The 18,344-nt window shown below is 36.1% G+C and overlaps 1 protein-coding gene across 1 annotated transcript in view; it reads right to left on the bottom strand.

Annotated features, from left to right (window-relative positions):
- Positions 1-935: 935 nt before the first annotated feature.
- GatB (glutamyl-tRNA(Gln) amidotransferase subunit B, mitochondrial) overlaps positions 936-18,344 on the bottom strand; it is a 40,589-nt gene continuing 23,180 nt past the window's right edge. The window contains exons 6-11 of the mRNA XM_081727858.1: positions 16,297-16,532; positions 13,844-14,035; positions 9,644-9,777; positions 8,477-8,600; positions 5,183-5,272; positions 936-1,129 (exon numbers count right to left, since the gene is read on the bottom strand). Of these exons, the coding sequence (XP_081583984.1) occupies positions 992-1,129; positions 5,183-5,272; positions 8,477-8,600; positions 9,644-9,777; positions 13,844-14,035; positions 16,297-16,532 (914 nt within the window). The 3' untranslated portion in view covers positions 936-991. The remainder of the gene's footprint in view (positions 1,130-5,182; positions 5,273-8,476; positions 8,601-9,643; positions 9,778-13,843; positions 14,036-16,296; positions 16,533-18,344) is intronic.

Here is an 18,344-nt window from a genome sequence, read left to right as displayed (position 1 = left end):
TACGCATATACTTGTAATAATAATATTTTACTGGAACATATATTGGTTCTTTTATCCAGGATTTCGTAACGAAGGGGGGGGGGGGAGGCGTGACATGAAATTCTGAAGGCCCAGGAACTCGATCAATCTAAACTACTTTACTATCAACATATATTGGCTTGTTAGAACAATAAAATGAGGATATATTGGTAAGTATTTTAATAGCAAACTATGAAGAAATCTCGAGTGAAAGAATAAAAAAACGTATTGAACAAAATTTTACAATATTTACGTTGTTCCTCTGTTCATACAAACATAACAATTTTCCTTTCATTATGACCTCAACTATTATAAAAAGTACATACCCACTATTATAGGAAGTACATATCCAATAATGTCTTTAAAATATTTTATAATATCTGCGATCCTTTCTCTGTTGAATCAAATGTTAACAGAACTTTCTTTCCATATAACTTTTTTGTTTTTATTATTCCGTCAACTACTGTCTGTTCCAAATGACACGTTAAAGGAGCAGTAGAAAACCGTTTCTGAAATAATATGTTTGGTACTGCAGAGAAGCGATAACGAAAAATTATTGTTTTAGTTTTCTTTATTATTATTATTTTTAACGTTGATTCTTCTTTTACTCGTTTCTTTTTGTTTCATCCTTAATTTTTTTTCATTTCAAGTTTCGAAGAAGAGGGGGATCCGTAACCCCCCCCCCCCTTCCTTGGCTGTGTGCCTGCTCGGAGCTGAAAAGGTACGTTAATATTCAACCAAACACTCAATCAAAAGCTATAACGAACAAACATAAAGGAATTCCTGAAATAAGTAAATATTTAAATAACCCTGTGCGTGCATATCCATAACTTTTAAATAATGACGTAATTCGTGAAATGATAAAGTTGAAGTCTTTGCATATGACTTTTTTTTTTCATTTTAAATAACATTCACAGTTATTATAAAGTAGATCTTTATTTACAAGCCTGTACAAGAACTATACAAAGACAGATCATATCTTTTCTTCCTCTAGTAGTTGTTTCATGATATCTGTTACTTTACTCATATCAGCCCTATGATCAGAAATCTTTGATACTTCTCCTAAAAATGCATTAAACACTTTCTTCTTGCCACCTTTAAATTGCTTTACCTACAAAAGACATGAAAAATTGTCAGTATCTTTGTTAATAGAAGCAACAGGATACATATTAAATAACTTGCGAAATAAATGGATCCGACCTCCTTACCTTATATCTGGAAAAATAAAAAAAAAAAAAATAAAAGCTTTTCCTAACGGTTTCGTTGCTGTCTGGCAAATTTCTCCATCGCTATAATGTGCTGTTAAACTGGGAACATGTAGAAAGGTTTCTTTCTTTCTGTGAAGTCCTTATAAGAGAAATACGTAAATTTGAATCTCACTTTAAAAGCTGTGTAAAAAGTGTGCCCTCCCACAGCTCCCACAAAAAATCTTTTAAACAACCGTAATGTCCCTCCTCTTGCCTTACTACAGCTTCGCTCCGTTGTTGACTCTACAGTAGAGTGGGTAAATGAGGATCCTGACAGGAGTTCGTCAGTGACAGCCTTCGAGTGCACATTCTGTTCCTGTGATGCTATGTTCAGGAAGGGGATCATTTGGGACTTTGTTCACAGATACATTACACTTACACGCATTTTCTTTGTACATTTAAATGTTTATATATCTAATTCTTTGCTTTACACTTTTCCCCCTTTTCAGCCTTGCCCATCTGGGTATTTACTCCTCTTTCATTGTTTGAATTTCTCTCCCGATTTTGACGTTTTCTTTTCTTGATTGTGACATTACTTTTCACGTTCTTTTACCTTATCATCATTATTACTTCTTTTTTAGATTTTTTATTACTTTTTCCTACATTTACAACTTTTCACACATTCTACTCTTCCACTAATCACATTTTTACATTATACACGTTTAATTGCGTTTGTAAATTGCGGACAAGTCTTGTTCAAGACAGTGGCAAGGTATTTTGCGTCGCTTTATGGCGTTTCATAGAAGACGACGACTTGCCGAAAATTTTGATGTGGAGGATTTCAGAAGTTCCTCTAAAATCTATAGATAAATACATAACCAATTTTAAAGCATTTTTTACTGACCCTTTACAAAGTAGTGGAGTCTATCGGGTGAAATGTCAGTGTGATAAAGTGTATATAAGTCAAACAAAAAGGAACATTTGTACTAGAATAACTGAGCACGTTCGTACCTCGAAATCTCGGAATCCGCAACAGTTAGCCGGTCTAGCAACGCATCTTAGAGAATATAACCATCATATCTTGGAATCATGTTTGATTGAAAAAGCAAAAACAGCAACGGAACGAAAAATTAAAGTATCATATTATATTTACAAAGAAAGGCCCTCACTTAACCTGGATAGAGAAGAAATAAATATTATTTGGAGTAATCTTTTCACTACATACTTTCAGCATTTGGAAAGCAAGAACAAAAAACAGTGAACAGCAGTGTACAATGTCAGTGAGTTTCTATTCCCGTGTGTTTTAATGTTTGACAGAAGATTTGTTTTTTACATATCCTAACCTTTTAACCATTTTTTCATCATACTTCATGTTTTTTTTTTTTTTTTTTTGTTTGTTTGTTTTTTGTTTTTTGTTTTTTTAAAATCCTTTTTGAAGTCTATCATAGGCTGATGAAGGAAGTTGGATCTTTCGAAAGCGCTACCTGTTGCATGTTGAAGAAAATTCTGCCCATATTTTTTGGCGGTGAGTAATATTTGTTCCGCTTTTTCTCATTGAATATAATCACCGCTCGCAATATTGTGATAAGTTATAAGTACTTTACTAGTAACAACCAAAGCATACAAACTTAATACAATAAAATTTTACTTACCTACCAATTTCATGATGCAGTATAGAAGTAGTGTTATTTGAAAAGCAGACACTTGTGATTTACAGTTCAAGTAAAGCTCTTCAAGATATTCGCTAATAGAGATATGCTACATGACGTAACATCAAGTTTCTCACTGTTCCACGTATCTTGCTACATTAAAGCTAACTATATTTTAAACTTTAATCTTGAACAGCAAATTTCTCGAAATTGTGGGTTAGGTCATTTGAAGATAATCAAAAGTAAATTTAAATTATTGTGTAAAACGTTCTGTAAACTTTTTTTTAATAGCTACATTACATTTTAAGATCGACTAGTTTCGGTTTTCAATCACTTTTCAAAATAATAATAATAATAATAATAATAATAATAATAATAATAATAATAATAATAATAATAATAATAATAATAATAATATTTGGTCTAGGAATTAATTCGTGCGGGTGGACAAGAGATGGCGCAACGAACGGAGCGTCCCACAGTTCCATGTATCCACACATGTGTTGCAAACCCCTGTCATCGCGTATCGTTCGTAGTATAGGGCAGTGGATTAAAGCGTCAACAACACCAGTTTGTAGTTAAGTGAACATGGCGCAATTTGTGCCTGATAAAGTGTTTTTGCGGGGTGTCCTGCTGCATTACTTTAACATGCAGAAAAGTGCGACTGAAAGTCATCGTATTTTGGTGGAAGTGTATGGTGACCATGCTCTAGCTGAGCGAACGTGTCAGAAGTGGTTTGCACGGTTTAGAAGTGGTGATTTCGGCTTGGCAGACCAAGAGCGAGCTGGACAGCCAAAAAAATTTCAAGACGAAGAATTGACAGCATTGCTCGAGCAGGATTCGTGTCAAACGCAGGAACAACTTTCAACAGCATTAGGCGTTGATCAAACAACAGTCTCCAGACGCTTGAAAGCCATGGGAATGATTCAAAAGGTGTCACATTGGGTTCCACATGAACTGAAAGACAGAGACGTTGAAAGACGAAAAACCATTTGCGAATTGCTGCTTCAACGACAGAGCAGAAAGGGGTTTCTGCATCGAATTATTACGGGTGATGAGAAGTGGATCCATTACGAGAACCCTAAACGAAAAAAGGCCTGGGTGAAACCAGGTGAACCAGGTCCATCACAACCAAAGCGAGATATTCAATGTGCAAAGGTTATGCTGTGCATATGGTGGGATATGAAAGGTGTGGTGTACTATGAGCTGCTGCAACCGGGTGAAACTATGAATGGAGAACGTTATCGACGACAATTAATGCGTTTGAAGCAAGCTCTGGCCAGAACACGACCAGAATGGGAGAACATACATGATACACTTATTGTTCAACATGATAACGCTCGCCCACATGTCGCAAAACCGGTCAAAACCTATTTAGAAAATGTCGGATGGGAAGTTTTACCCCACCCGCCGTATTCACCAGACGTTGCTCCTTCGGACTACTACTTGTTCGATTGCATGAACAACGATTTGATTGGACAGCGGTTTACTTCTTCAGAAGATATCGAAACATGGGTCTCTGACTGGATCGCTTCCAAGGATGAGGACTTCTTTCGCCACGGAATCCGTACATTGCCTGACAGATGGGCGAAAGTGGTGGCTAGCGATGGACAATATTTTTCTTAAGGTATTTATGTATTTTGTGTTTGTACTACAGCTTCAATGTGTGCGTACCAACCGCACGAATTAATTCCTAGACCAAATAATAATAAATAGATAAATTAATAAACAAAAACTACTACTATTACACCACAGCAAACTCTATTCAAATTCCCAACGTATTCTAAAGTTATTGAGAAAGTAATCTAGCAGTTGGAAAATATTTTTGCTTGCGACTATACAACTACTTTTGGACTGAATTTTTCCAGAAACCTTGCACTTTTCGGCTCCCCCTTAGAGCCTTAGTCATACCTTCAAAATCAGACGAAAAATAATAAAAGCATCTCAGGATAAAAGGAACATATTAACATGATCACAGCAGTCAATAGCACACTGTTTAATGGGATGCTGAAATGTCTATCGTCGACCAATAGAAGAATAGTAGGATTGGTTTCCTTTTCCTAAAAAACTTTATTCCTTTATATCTAACTTTTAATCACTGTAGCTAAGATTACAGGGCAGAATTGAAAGTTAGATAGGAATCTATAACAACTGAAATCGGGAGGAATATGAGTGATAATATCTTTCAACGTACTTTCATTTCAAACGTCTTATGGCAATTATTTGAACTCTCGAACACTTTATATTATTAAACTCTCAAACAAAAGTTGATTATAGTTACAACAACATTTTTTATTCCCACGAACAAAATAATAGTTTGAAACTCACCAGTTTTGGATTGTTTTCTATTACTTTCAGGCACAATTTCTTCAGTTCTGCTTCGTCGGAAATTTGAGCCCAGTTGTTCATTTCTACAATCTACATTACACGAAAGTAAAAGAAACTATCAGTTAATATACAATGTACACAAAATCAATGAAAAACTGTCTCTTACAAACCAATACCAATTAAATCGATGTAAAAATAAATACATAAATAAAATTTAAAAAATAAATAGTAAAGAGTATGCAGCTGGAAAAAACGGTAAACAGCAGTTAGGTAAGCAAGACAGCAACAATAGTTAGATCGCTCTGTGATGTAGTTTCAATATAATTTAAGGGATTTTCATTGGCCAATAGTACTGCAAACATTCTGAACTGTTTATCATTAATGCACTGATGTTTAAGCTATAGATTGTCACTTGTTTCACTTTCCTATCTCTTCTCGTTCCAGAATAATGGAGCAATGCATGGTATCCAGTGGTGACGTCCGGTTGAAACAGCGGGCTGTCATTAAATTTCTGACTGTGGGAGGTTTTACGCCCAGGAATACTCATCGCCGGCGACGAGTCATGGATACACCATTACGACCCGGAAACGAAGCGTCAGTCGATAGAGTACCGCCACACGTCCTCTACTCGCCAAAAAATTCAAAGTTGTCCTGCTTGCAAAGTGTTGTTGACACCCTGCTTCATCCTGCCTATAGTCTGGATATTGCACTCTGAGACTTTGGGCTAACTTAAGGGTCAACGCTACAGTTATGACGCGGAGGTGGACACAGCAATTCGGCAATGGGGTCGCCAGCAGCCACCACAATTCTTCGTTGACGGCATGAAAAATCTTGTTTCGCATTGGCGCAAATGTGTTGACTGTAATAGGAACTATGTTGAAATATGATGCCACCACCATTTGCATCCGACATTGCGAGCTTTCCACTGATACCTATTTGTCAAACGCAAATAAAGGTATCACCTTGGAGGCGTTACTTTCTGAATAACCCTCGTATATTCTGTTTCTTACCGGAGGTGACCTCTGTCGGAAGTGGAAAACCTCCTATAGTCAATTTTTAAACATATCCCTGAGTACATTTCATATTTTAATGTTTTATAATACTATGAACGCGGCATAGATTTAATTAGGTAGTTTTGTTTCTATCATTTTATTTTCCATGTTCTTGCTGCACGAGCGTGCCAAGGTGTAGATTTGTTACATAGTTTTATCTTTGGCCACTTGCAGTTCCTATTTCTACAGGGTGTATAAAAAAGAACTTTTCAAAGTTGTAAAGTCCTTCTTGATACAGCCTGTACTTAAAAGAACCTCGTCAAAATATCTTTAGCTTGAGTCAGTAAGGAGTATGAAGTAGCAATACTTAAAAGAAATAAACTTAAAAGATGTTCACTTTCCCTCCTCTACACTTGTACCTTTTCAGTTTATCACACATCTAAGACGGTTTTAAAAACTATTTATATTCAATGATATTCAAAAATTTTAAAGGAAGGAGAAGTACGATTGAACTCACAGCTACAGAAAAATTTGTGAAAAATAAAATCGATTATTTCCTCCATTTAATATAACTAATTAACTAACTACTTCTATGGTCTATGGAACTCACAATGCCGTGTTCACAAAAACTCTCCACTGACTTCTATCCTTAGCCAACTGAATCCAGTTTCTACTGTGTATTCCTATTTCTTCGAGATCCATCTTAATATTATCCTCCCATCTGTGCTCGGTCTTCCTAATGGTCGTTTTCCGCTTGGACTTCCAGTTAAAACTTTGAGAGCGTTCCCATTTTCTTCCACTCTGGCTACATGACCTGTCCACCTGAGCCTCCTAGATTTAATGACCCTAACAATGTTTGGAAAAACGACATAAATTATGTAGTTCCTCTTCGTCATTCTCCATTCCTGTTCCACTTGGGTCCGAATATTTGTCTTAGGATCTTGTTTTCAAATACTTTCAGTCTACGTTCTTCCCTCAGAGTAAGCGACCATGTTTCGCAAGCGTACAGCACAACAGGCATGATTATCACTTTATATATTTTAAGCTTCAAATTCATCGACAGAATTCGCGACGACAAAAGATTTTGAACCGTCATTTAACATATGACAAAGCATTTGCTAAAGTTTGAAGCTGGAACTGTCATTTTTCATTGTGGAAACAAACAGATTAACTTCAGCTTAAAATGTGTCTGATTTTTTCAAAAAATATAAAGTTAAACATGCCAGATAATGTACCAAGGTTAAGGGAGACAGTGGTGATGAGATAGATGATAATTGTAGAATGACGAAAGAGAGGAAATCCGACAATATCGAGAAAACTCACGTACACGCTGTTTATACACCACAAAACACACTTCCCGGGAGCTGGGACAGAACAAGACACCCTAGGCGCCAAAGGTGAGCGTTTTACCACTGACCCACCTTATCTGAATTCAATTCTCTTGTAAATTTTCGAAAATGATATTTAAGTAGATGCATTTGCTTTGAAGTTATTGACAAAATGGTATCTACCTAGGTATATATATTGGCTAAAATTGTGCGAGAAGTCTCGAAAAGTTGGATAATAGTGCTGTGATGTCTCATCTGCGGTACAGTAACGGTACATGCGCTTCCCCTCATCTTTTTTATTATAAAAGTTTCTATACAGTTTGTACACTAAACTACAAATACGTAATTTTTCTAATAGTTCTTTACTGTATAAGTTGGATCTCCTGCTTACAGCAGCTCGAAGTTTTTAAAGTTTATTGGTTAAGGACAACCCTGTCCAATGCAGCTGGGTCTAAAGGCATCTTCTGCCTGATGCAGCGCGAAGATGCGTAAGAAACCTCTTGTCCGATGCAGTGCAGAGGCAGGATAATATCTCCTGCCCTACGCAGCACAGAGTAGGGTAATATCTCATGTCCGATGCAGCACGGAAATAGGTGAGGATACCTCTCGCCCGATGGAGTTTAGAGGAAAGAATAGACAAGTCTCTCCCGCCCAGTGCAGTTTGGAACGATAAGTAGGATGTGATGAGTTGATAACTGATGTATTCTACCTTCAGATGTCCGCTTTTATAGCCAGTTTTGGAGGCGGAGCCTGTGGAGGGGTTGAAGGGGTTCTCTTCGTATTCTCTCGGAGATGGCTACTAGCTGGTGCTTGTGCCGAAGCCCTTGCTGTTGTTTAGTAACATGAGAGAATATTAAATATGTTCCCATATTCGACTCTTGTGGCAGCTTGAAAACTTAACATGAAAAATAGCTTTAAGAAAAAGCGCAGTTTATGGAATAAAACACTATAGGAAAATAACTCAATAAACTTACCTTTCTGGGTGAATGCAGATTCCCATTCAGAATTTCATCCAACAACTGTTTTGCAACTTTTCTTGATATTGTTCTTGACTGCAACAAATCTACTATTTCTCCCAAATCATTAGAAGTAATGGGGCTATTAAATAGAACAAAAATATGTATTTACGCTTGCAACCGTGAAAAGGTTTGTGAATAATATTTCACAAGTAGTAATACTAATTAAGTCTGGCACACATTTCATAAAAAAATAGGTAGATCAATCAACTTTAAGTATGTCAATAAAGCTTAATCTTGGTGTATTTAAGCAAGCTCACCTGCCGCCCATTTCAATTTAAAATTAAGTGGAAGAAAGTAGCAGATGGGATACTGAAATATACCACGACTAAGCTTCATTGACACATTAAAAAGTTGATTGATCTCTTCTTGTTTCATAGTAGATTAATTCAACAAATAGATTAATCATAAATAATTATTAAATAATACGAAAGATAGAACCTTATTAAGGTTAGTCCTTATAGTGCTCTATTCCAACTCCATTGTAGACAGGGTTCCGCTTAATACAATTCTAAAATTACATGGAACTTTCACTCTAAGATATTTTTCTGAGTAAGTCGTATGTTTCTTTAATTTCTATGGTACTAACAAAGCCATAATAAAGTGGGCCAAAAACAGTTTTCCAAGACTTCTGGGTATTTAACAATGAATTCGAATGCTTCTTTGGTAATTTATTAGTCGCTGCTTATCACTTATGCACTTATAGAATAAAACACTACTGTTCGGTACACTTATAAATAAACTGAATTGATATTTCAGGAGAAAATTTTGCGCTTGGTGTCTTATAGAGTGCTCTTTTTTCATCCGCCTTGCTAACACGTGAAATCTGTATTCCACTACTACAGATTTTCCAATTCTTAAAATATACATGTATTACTAAATAAACTACGACTTAATGAATTTATTATTGTTGTTATTATTATATTAAACAAACAGTATAATTTTACGATGTTCTTTTAGTATGACAACTCTATAGTAGTTAGTTCTGCCAAATGTAATTTTAAGGTGCCTACTGGCTGAACCTGCGCTCTCTACACAGCGCATCATTCACATATGAGCATGAATCTCTTTGTCACTCCTCACATCTTTTAAAATATATCAAAATAAATACCTTTAAAAACTTACCATTCTTCTAATGAAATTTTATTTGCGTTCAACTGAGTTAGCAGCTCATTTGTCAGAACATTGCATGCGATTTTCGGGCTACGACCTTCTTTTTCCATTATATTTAAGAAATGTTGAAGTAGTACATCCTCATTCTATAAATTTAAAAGAAAATCAATAATAGTATAATTAATAGTCAAAGTCCAAGCAAAATTCACACAAAATATCGGTTCACAGTCTGTGGAATATTACAAATGGCTGTATTTACATGGAGACTTAAGAATGCGCTTAAATTATAAAGGTAAAGAATTACTTTCCCGCATCAAACAGATGTGTCCACCATTGGTGACAGCATATATCTATCCTATAGTCCAATTCAGCTTACACCTGATTTAGAAGATCGGGGGTGACCGGCGACGTCAGCTGTGATGTGGTGTCGTAAATCCTTCAGGTTCTGTAGTAGGAGTGATGTGAATTCCGTCCTTTACGCCCGCCCCTCCACACACACACACATACAAGAGGTCAAATGAGATTTGTCTTAGTGACCTAAGTAGCCAAAGTATGATTGCCGAAGTCATTGCTGATCTGCTAAGCTGGCTATGGGTTGAACTGATAGTGCTACGTGACAATGATGAACATACTGAACGCTTGAAAGATATGGATAAACATAATTAAATAAAATTTCTTTACCGTTATATTGAATTGATTCTTTAATTGATCCTTATACTTCCTCTACGAATTCTCCGTGGATATCTTCAGAGGTTCAGTTCAGTTTTACAGGTAAGTACTTCAACAACTTTCATTGTTTCTATATCAAATCAGTACGAGGTACATCCAAAAAGGAAGTTCCGTGGACTGTAAAATCAAATATGAATATCAAAAGAAAATATTTTATTACTGTGCAGTTATAGATACAGCTCACAGATGACGAGAAGAACCCTAGCAGAAGTAGTGTGACGTAGGTATGGGCTCGCCCACTTTTCGCACGGGAGTTTCAAATGACACCACAGAATAGCACACAGATAACTACCGGGAGTAGCAGACGACATCTAAGTATAGATTACAGCTCAAAAACCGAAAATGGACTTGACCGTGTCGTTGACCTTTCCCCGCTAACCCTGTTTTAGGGTTCTTCTCGTCATCTGTGAGCTGCTGGTGAATACATACACCAACGTTGTTGATGCATTTGCTATAACACGGCACCAGTTTTTATACGCCTGTGTTAAAGGATTCTTCCTCCAAGGACTGGGACCAGGATGTCAAATCGTCTGCAACTCAGCTGGGAAACTGACATGGAAGTTCGGACATTGTGAACCGTCGTTCTGCAGAATTCCTTACTACATACTTTCCATGTATTCAGGCGCAACCATGGACGGATGCCTACTACGGTGTTCGCCGTGCACATTGGTACGGCCTACTGTGAAATGTTTGCACCATCTTTTGATCATACATTTACTCATGACATTTGGTCCATAGAGTTCACACAACTGCCGGTGGATTCTGACACCACCAGCTTCTTACTGTAAAGAAACTTGTCGTAATCGGCGGGAGGCAGTATGCGTACAACCATGTTTATTGCACCACACATCTCTCACTACTGACTCCACATAATTGCGCTCCGGCCAGGTTATGGCTACGTGTTCCTCCTCCACTCCTGTGCAAACGTATCACGCTCTGATCACTCCTGCTATCTTGAGGTACTACTGGGACTTGCTTTCTGGATGTGCCTGGCATAAATGTTAGGTTTAAAATAAGATGTAGAAGACGCACTTACTCGCGGAATCAAGCTGAACCTATGAAGGTGTAAGCAGTAAATAGGTGGACGAAATACAAGGATCAATAAAAGAATCGACGTAACATGAAGTTAAAACGATTTTATTTCATTATATGTACAAGTTGCGCAAACAATGAAATATGTAATATTTTATATGGATACACAATTCAATGATTTCACTTTGCATTTTGTACTCATTCAAGCACATGTTAATGTACCTATCAAAATACAGCTATTTTCAATGTTTCGCGGACATCGTGAACATAATGTATTGTGGAAGTAATAAATAATAATAACAATAATAATAATAATAATAATAATAATAATAATAATAATAATAATAATAATAATAATAACCATCTTCCAGTATTTACTTTGTTCCCATCTATTTTAAAGTTTCCACGATACTGTGCCACACGAGTAATCAAACAACTAGTACCCGCAGTCTCATATAGTTTTCGTATTGAAAAGAACGGTAAATTCTAAATATTTCAACCAATTTATATTTAAGTAAGTCTTCTCTCCATAAAGTTCTATTGGTTGATTGGCTGGAGTTTAACATACCTGCCCACCATCTAGGCTATACAAGACGGCATATTCTGCTTAAAGCATGATCTGATCCACTTTCTGTGACCCGAACTATCTCCTTCGAAATGTTCAACCAATTTCATCCAGAGGATATCTCCACGAAGTGAAATTAGACGTTTTAGGAACATATCTCTAAGCACTGTTATGGAAATGTATGAGGGATTGTCCCGTTTTGCTGGAACCACACTTGGGCATTATTCAGTCACATTCATTGAAGTTGAGGACTAAGGAAGTTTCTTAACAGCGAAACATATCGATCAGAAGTCACTGTATCAGTCTAACCATCATGTTCGAAGAAATATTGGCCAATGAGTCCACGAATTAGCACTCCACACCATACTGTTACTCGTGAATGTAGTGAGGGCTTCTCAACTTCTCTCAGGTAAGATGTAAATCAATACTGACAGTTCTGTTTATTAACGAAACCCCAGAAATCAAAATGGGTCTCATCACTCATGATTAAGACAATGTTATCAGTCATTGTTTCCAGCATCCTTTTTCAGCAAAAGCACGTCACGAGCTTTTAACTGCTGTGTAAGAATTAATTTGTGCGGGTGAAAATGAAAATTTAAGTGCCGAGTTCGTCGACAGGTCGCTTTAAAATGTTCGAAGTAGTAGATGTGCATATCCAGAACGAAACGGACTACTTTAATGGCGTGAAGTACTGCCTCGACGTTTTTTAGTGTTCTTACAGATCGCAATCTTCTCGATTGTTTGAGTTTTTTTGCTTGTGCAGTACCTCTAAAGTTCGCCACCCACAGAAAAACCGTGTTGCGAGAAAGTACTCGACCATGACGACAGGATGCTCGCTGTGTACGGAATCATTATTTTTGGAAACCGTTTTTATGTAATCGTGACGTACCCCACATTCCACTACTTCATAGTATCTGAACTGGCTGACGAGTAGTGTAGAGACGCCACCTTCCTTTTCTTGCGACCACGAACTTGACGCCACGTCCCCTCAACTGAAGCCTGCCGAGTAATTTCAAAGCAAGTGTTAGGCACTGTGTGAATGAAAGTGAAAGTGGCCGACATTTGCAAGACGTTCTTTCCTAAAACTTTGTGTGTGTGTGTGTGTGTGTGTGTGACAATGACAAGATATGCTGAATTTACTGACAAAATATACTTTTTTTTTTTTTTTTTTGAAAATATAAAAGTTACTCCAATTGCAAAACCGTCAAATATTTCTGCCGCACCTTGTATTAGTACAAAGATCTTCCCGTGAAAACTTAACACCATTGCGTATCATCGAACAATAAGGATCGTTCTCTTTCAGTAACAAAATCATATGTCTCCCCTAAAATCAGTTTTCCAGCAATATGTACAGTGCACCGTGCTGCCAATTTTCGGTATACTTAATTGGAGACCACAATAATATATAACATTTAATTTAATTTTTTAGAACTCTCCCCATTTGAAACGATGATAAGAAACAAAGGACTCAGTGAATTAAGGCTACACACTTTGTAAATTTTGATACGTACAAGTCATGTAGTCAACACCACACCACACAGTATTCATAACCTTAAAACACTCCAATGAAGAAATGAGAAAGATTCTGAATATTGATAGTGAGTGGAAATTTTCAGAATCCGGAATTCAAGTAAGTAATTCTTGAATTCTTAAAAATGTGCTATATGCGATCTATTACAAATTTCACTACTTGCTGTATTTATTGTTTTCAAGTAATATGTAGTTTCAAACTAATGAGAAGTGAAAATCCTTCTAGATCTTTCAAGGCTAAAGAATGAACACAGTATAACAGCATAGTACGACAAAATGGAATAAAATCTTTTCATATGATAACCGTCAAATACAATTAGACATGACATACATAATTCATGTTTCAATATACTTACCACTAACACGATTGCGTTTTCCAACGTAATATTATATTGATTTATAAGTCGCTGCCTCGTCATTTCAGGAAGCTCTGGTATTTGTTTTCGTAGCACAGCAACATTTACCATATTCTTTGAAGTAGTACTATCATTATCGTTATCACTGAGGCGAAGAGGAGGAAGATTAGGCTCAGGCATATATCGGTAGTCCTACAACATATACTGCTTGTTACACTTCGAATGTACACCAACAAAGAATAAGTCGAAGTTTTGAAATCTTTAGCATTTTTGCAAGCAATCAAACCATGCAAAGCAAGGAAAAAAGAAAAAAACATGAAAAATGACGACAAAGTAGACGATTTTCTCTCATACTATAAACTATCTACGTACAACTTGAAATTCAGAATGAAAAAATGCGACTCGACCGGATTAAACCCGGATCTCCGGTTTATCGTTACCAGTGCGCTACTCACTCCATTCTCAAGCCAGTCACACATTTTCACTCTGAAGATTGTTGCTTGGCCTATTCAAACTATATGTACTGCACCAGAACTATTGTTCTGTTAGAACAACCCAGTTCCTATATTAATGATCACAGAAAACAGAAGTTTAAACATTTCCAAATTATCTTAAACAGATATAATTAAGCCTTTATTATTATTTATTTAAGTCCTCACATTGTTGAAAATGAGACAAAGAAACTTTCGCCCTTTTTTATTTTAAAAAAATGCAACTTAAACACTATGTACACTCATGTCCAAAATGACTGTCGCATATCTACAACTGTCTTCTTGTAAGAATATAATATGATAATGATTTTGTAGGGTACTTTTAATACTGATACTATGGTATAATTGGGAAATGTATATTTGTGGTAAATTTCATAGGAAAAGAATCATAAATACGAAAATTAGAATGAGTAAAACAAAATGTTGTTAAATGGACACGAAAGTTTTATTTTCGTTTTATTGTTCTTATTTACTGCTCTTTTGACATGAAATTTACCACATATATGTCTTTGCCATTATATACATACTAACATTATAAGAAATATCGGACGAATTCGTTATCAAATTATATTCACACTCAACATATTCATAGACATGCGAAAATAGTTTTGGACATGAGTGTACAAGTAATTTGTCGCAATACGCAAAGAACATATTACAATTGTAAGCTGAGTCCTATTGTCACCTTTTGTAGCTGACACTTATAAAAATGACGTAAGTGAGTTTATATTGTGTACAGGACAGATAGTTTTCGATTAAAAAAAAAGCAATACCTTATTTCAAAGAAAAAAATGTTTGTTTTACCGATGACGATAACCTTGGTACCGATACCAACTTGCATTTTGATAATGATATTGGTAGCTCTATGAATCTCCCATATCAAACCCCATTGCGGACAACGCTGACACGTTACTAAAAATAAGTTTATATTAAAACTCTAACCCAGACACTAATCAGACTCTTTATGATAGTGTGAGGTCGTGTGAGGTAATGGAATGGGAATATAGAAGGAAACAGGAGTACTCTGAGACAGTGGCGGCGACTGGACGTTAAAAGTGTGGGGGGGGGGGGGGCAAGACATGATCTGAATATCTGTATATCAATGCTAGTTTTCCTGGTTGTTTCTAACACTTTGTTTGACGAAAGGTATAACTAATAAGATACTATCTTTTCCAGTTAAAGTACCGTATATCGAATATCATATTTTATTCAGTAAATTGACAAGAGCAACGCAAGTAGGTACTAGTCCTTTGTACTCTTAAAAACGAAAGTGTAGCAAGAGATTTGATCCCTTGCTCATGAAAATCTTAAAATTCTGTCTGGAAAATTGTGTGATCAGATTATTTAATAACAAATTTGCAAAACAAATAAAAGAAAGGATAACATTAATCATAGCAATGAATAATACGGCTTGTTTGCAAAATTTATATTGAAATTGGGAATTAATGAACTTATATTTTTAATTACACACATGCCATTAAATGTATGTTATTACTCTTAGAATATGAAAGACAGTATATACTACAATCATATGGTATAACATTTGAAGAAATACCCAATTACAGTATTAATTGCTTTGAATTGAAATTAAAACGCAATTCCTGTAGCTTTCTTAACTCCACGGGAAGACAAATAACTAATATGTACTCACACAACGGCAAACATTATATGGCACCACTTTTTCTACGAACCAGTAATACATAGAAAAACTTTATATTTCCAAATAAAACTATATATATAAAGGGGTCACTTTAAAAAGTGGAGGGGGCAACTGCCCCCCTAATCGCCACCTCTGCCCCGAGAAAATCCGCGGACACAATGTTGTCCACCATCCTGAATTAATAATTTAATGTCTTTACAACTAAAACTGAAGGATAAATACAATAGAAAACGAAAAAAGAAAATATCATATTATTTACAGATACGAAAAGTGTCTCACAGAAAAACAGAAACAAAATTAACCTGCTTTTCTTCCTTATCTCTCATCGGCACTGTCTGTTTGCTTTCAACGTCATAAGTTCTTGTCTCGTTGATGATTCTGCCCCCTGATTCCAATACATCAATCTGGCGCTGAATCTCGTAGTTGATGGATCGCGCTACAGATCTTATGCTGTTCAAATTCTTTATTTCAGTTCTCACGCCAAAAGGAGTGCCTTCCTCATGCACCGACACATTTGCATCCACTCGCAGAGAACCCTCTATAATAAAACCATACAAAATAAAATTGTAGATTATTACCAATAGATACTGGTATCCATCTAACCTATATAAATAAATAAATCAGCACAAGAGCCCGGTCTTTGCACGGAAAGTTAAAGGTTTCATGAATATAGAACCAAGCATTTAAATATTGTAGAAATTGCTCCAGGATTTTTCTTAAATGCTGTACTATTTTTAAAGATTTTTTTTTCACACACCTCAATTCTGAGCACATATTCAAAAGTGAGAAATTTTAATACTACGGAAATTGTCCCCTTTTTCCTTTAGAAGCGGAGTGTTGAAAATATTGCAATATGTATCCCTTTATTTTTAATAAAAAGTTTACATGCCGAGTTTCATCTCCCTAATGTCAGAGATTCTTGAGGCACTCTTTTCTAGACACACACACACACACACACACACACACACACACACACACAAAGAAACTACTTTCCTTAGGATATATATTTCGAAAAAAATCTTTCTTATTTCTTGCTTCCATGATAGAAAGGAGAATTCTGTCGAAACATTACGTTTCTAGTTATTGTAAAATGGCCTTAATAATTACTGGCTTTTACTCCTTTATATTATGATATAGATAAATGTAATATATATATATATGGAAATGTGGATAAATGTGTGTGTGTGTGTAGTATGCTGATAGTATGGGTGATTCTAAGCAAAAAAGTTCCCATGTCCGATTCTCAACAGTTTGCGAGCTACAGATTGTTAACCATTTTGGACACCTCCCAACAGAAAAATATTTTTCACTTGGCATGTAATTGCTGTTCTACACTCTACAGCGCGTTGAAACGTTAGAAGAGTGACTTTTCGAATTATGTATAATACGGCACTCTAACGTACCTGATAGGGGAATTATTATGAGAAATTTTCAAAAGTATTTATTGAAAAATTATCCCTTTTTTTCGAATAATTTGTGGGAATTGGATGGAAAAACCCGTCGCCGAGGCAGATTAAAAAAAAAAAAAAAATGCACAGTGTAACCCGTTGTATGTCAAACACTAATGAAAAGTTTCAAGTCTTTAGCTTTCATAATGAATGAGAAAAAAAATATATTAACATTGGTAACTGGTAATAAAAAATCGTCTACTAGAAATCCTGGAAGCAAGGGCGCCGATCCGGGGGGGACCATGGGGACTCGGACCCCCCCAAAACTCATGTGAGCCCCTACTGTATTTATGAATATACAATATTTAGCATAATTTGAATGCAATTTGACTTAAAATCCTCATATATATACCTTCTGCATCTGAATGGACCCCCCAAATTTACAGAGAAATCGGCGCCCTTGCCTGGAAGGGATAGTAAGAGGAATGAATACCGAAGTAAATAATCATAATAAAATCGAAAACAGACAGAAAGCTTTATGAAAAAAAGATAATAATCATAAAACAGAGAAAGGTGTCACACAAGAATTTAGATTTCTGGGCTTTCGGCATCTATGGCCATTTAGCCAGTTACATTTGAGGGATGGCGTCCCTCGGCGAGCACACTATCCGGGGAAAGGAAAGGAAAGAAGTGGCCTGGGACCTATATGTTAGGTTCCACCCCTTCATTTGCCTGGAATGAGGAAAACCTTATTCACGATAGCTGGCCGGCAAAACTATTTACACTTTTTCGACCGAGTGCCCCCACCGGGAATCAAACCCGAGACCTAGCTATACAATGAGTACTTTCGCTAAAATGTTTTATCAGATACGGAAGGGAAAAGAATGAGAACAGAAAATAACCTGCGAAGAGTCCAAGTAGGATTGTCAGATCTTACGTTTTTCCTGTAAGTTTTGCGTTAT

Source organism: Thermobia domestica, chromosome 10 (assembly GCF_964235325.1).
Source record: "Thermobia domestica chromosome 10, izTheDome1.hap1.1, whole genome shotgun sequence".
In the NCBI taxonomy this organism is placed as follows: domain Eukaryota; kingdom Metazoa; phylum Arthropoda; class Insecta; order Zygentoma; family Lepismatidae; genus Thermobia; species Thermobia domestica.
This window is presented reverse-complemented; position numbering and strand designations above follow the sequence as displayed.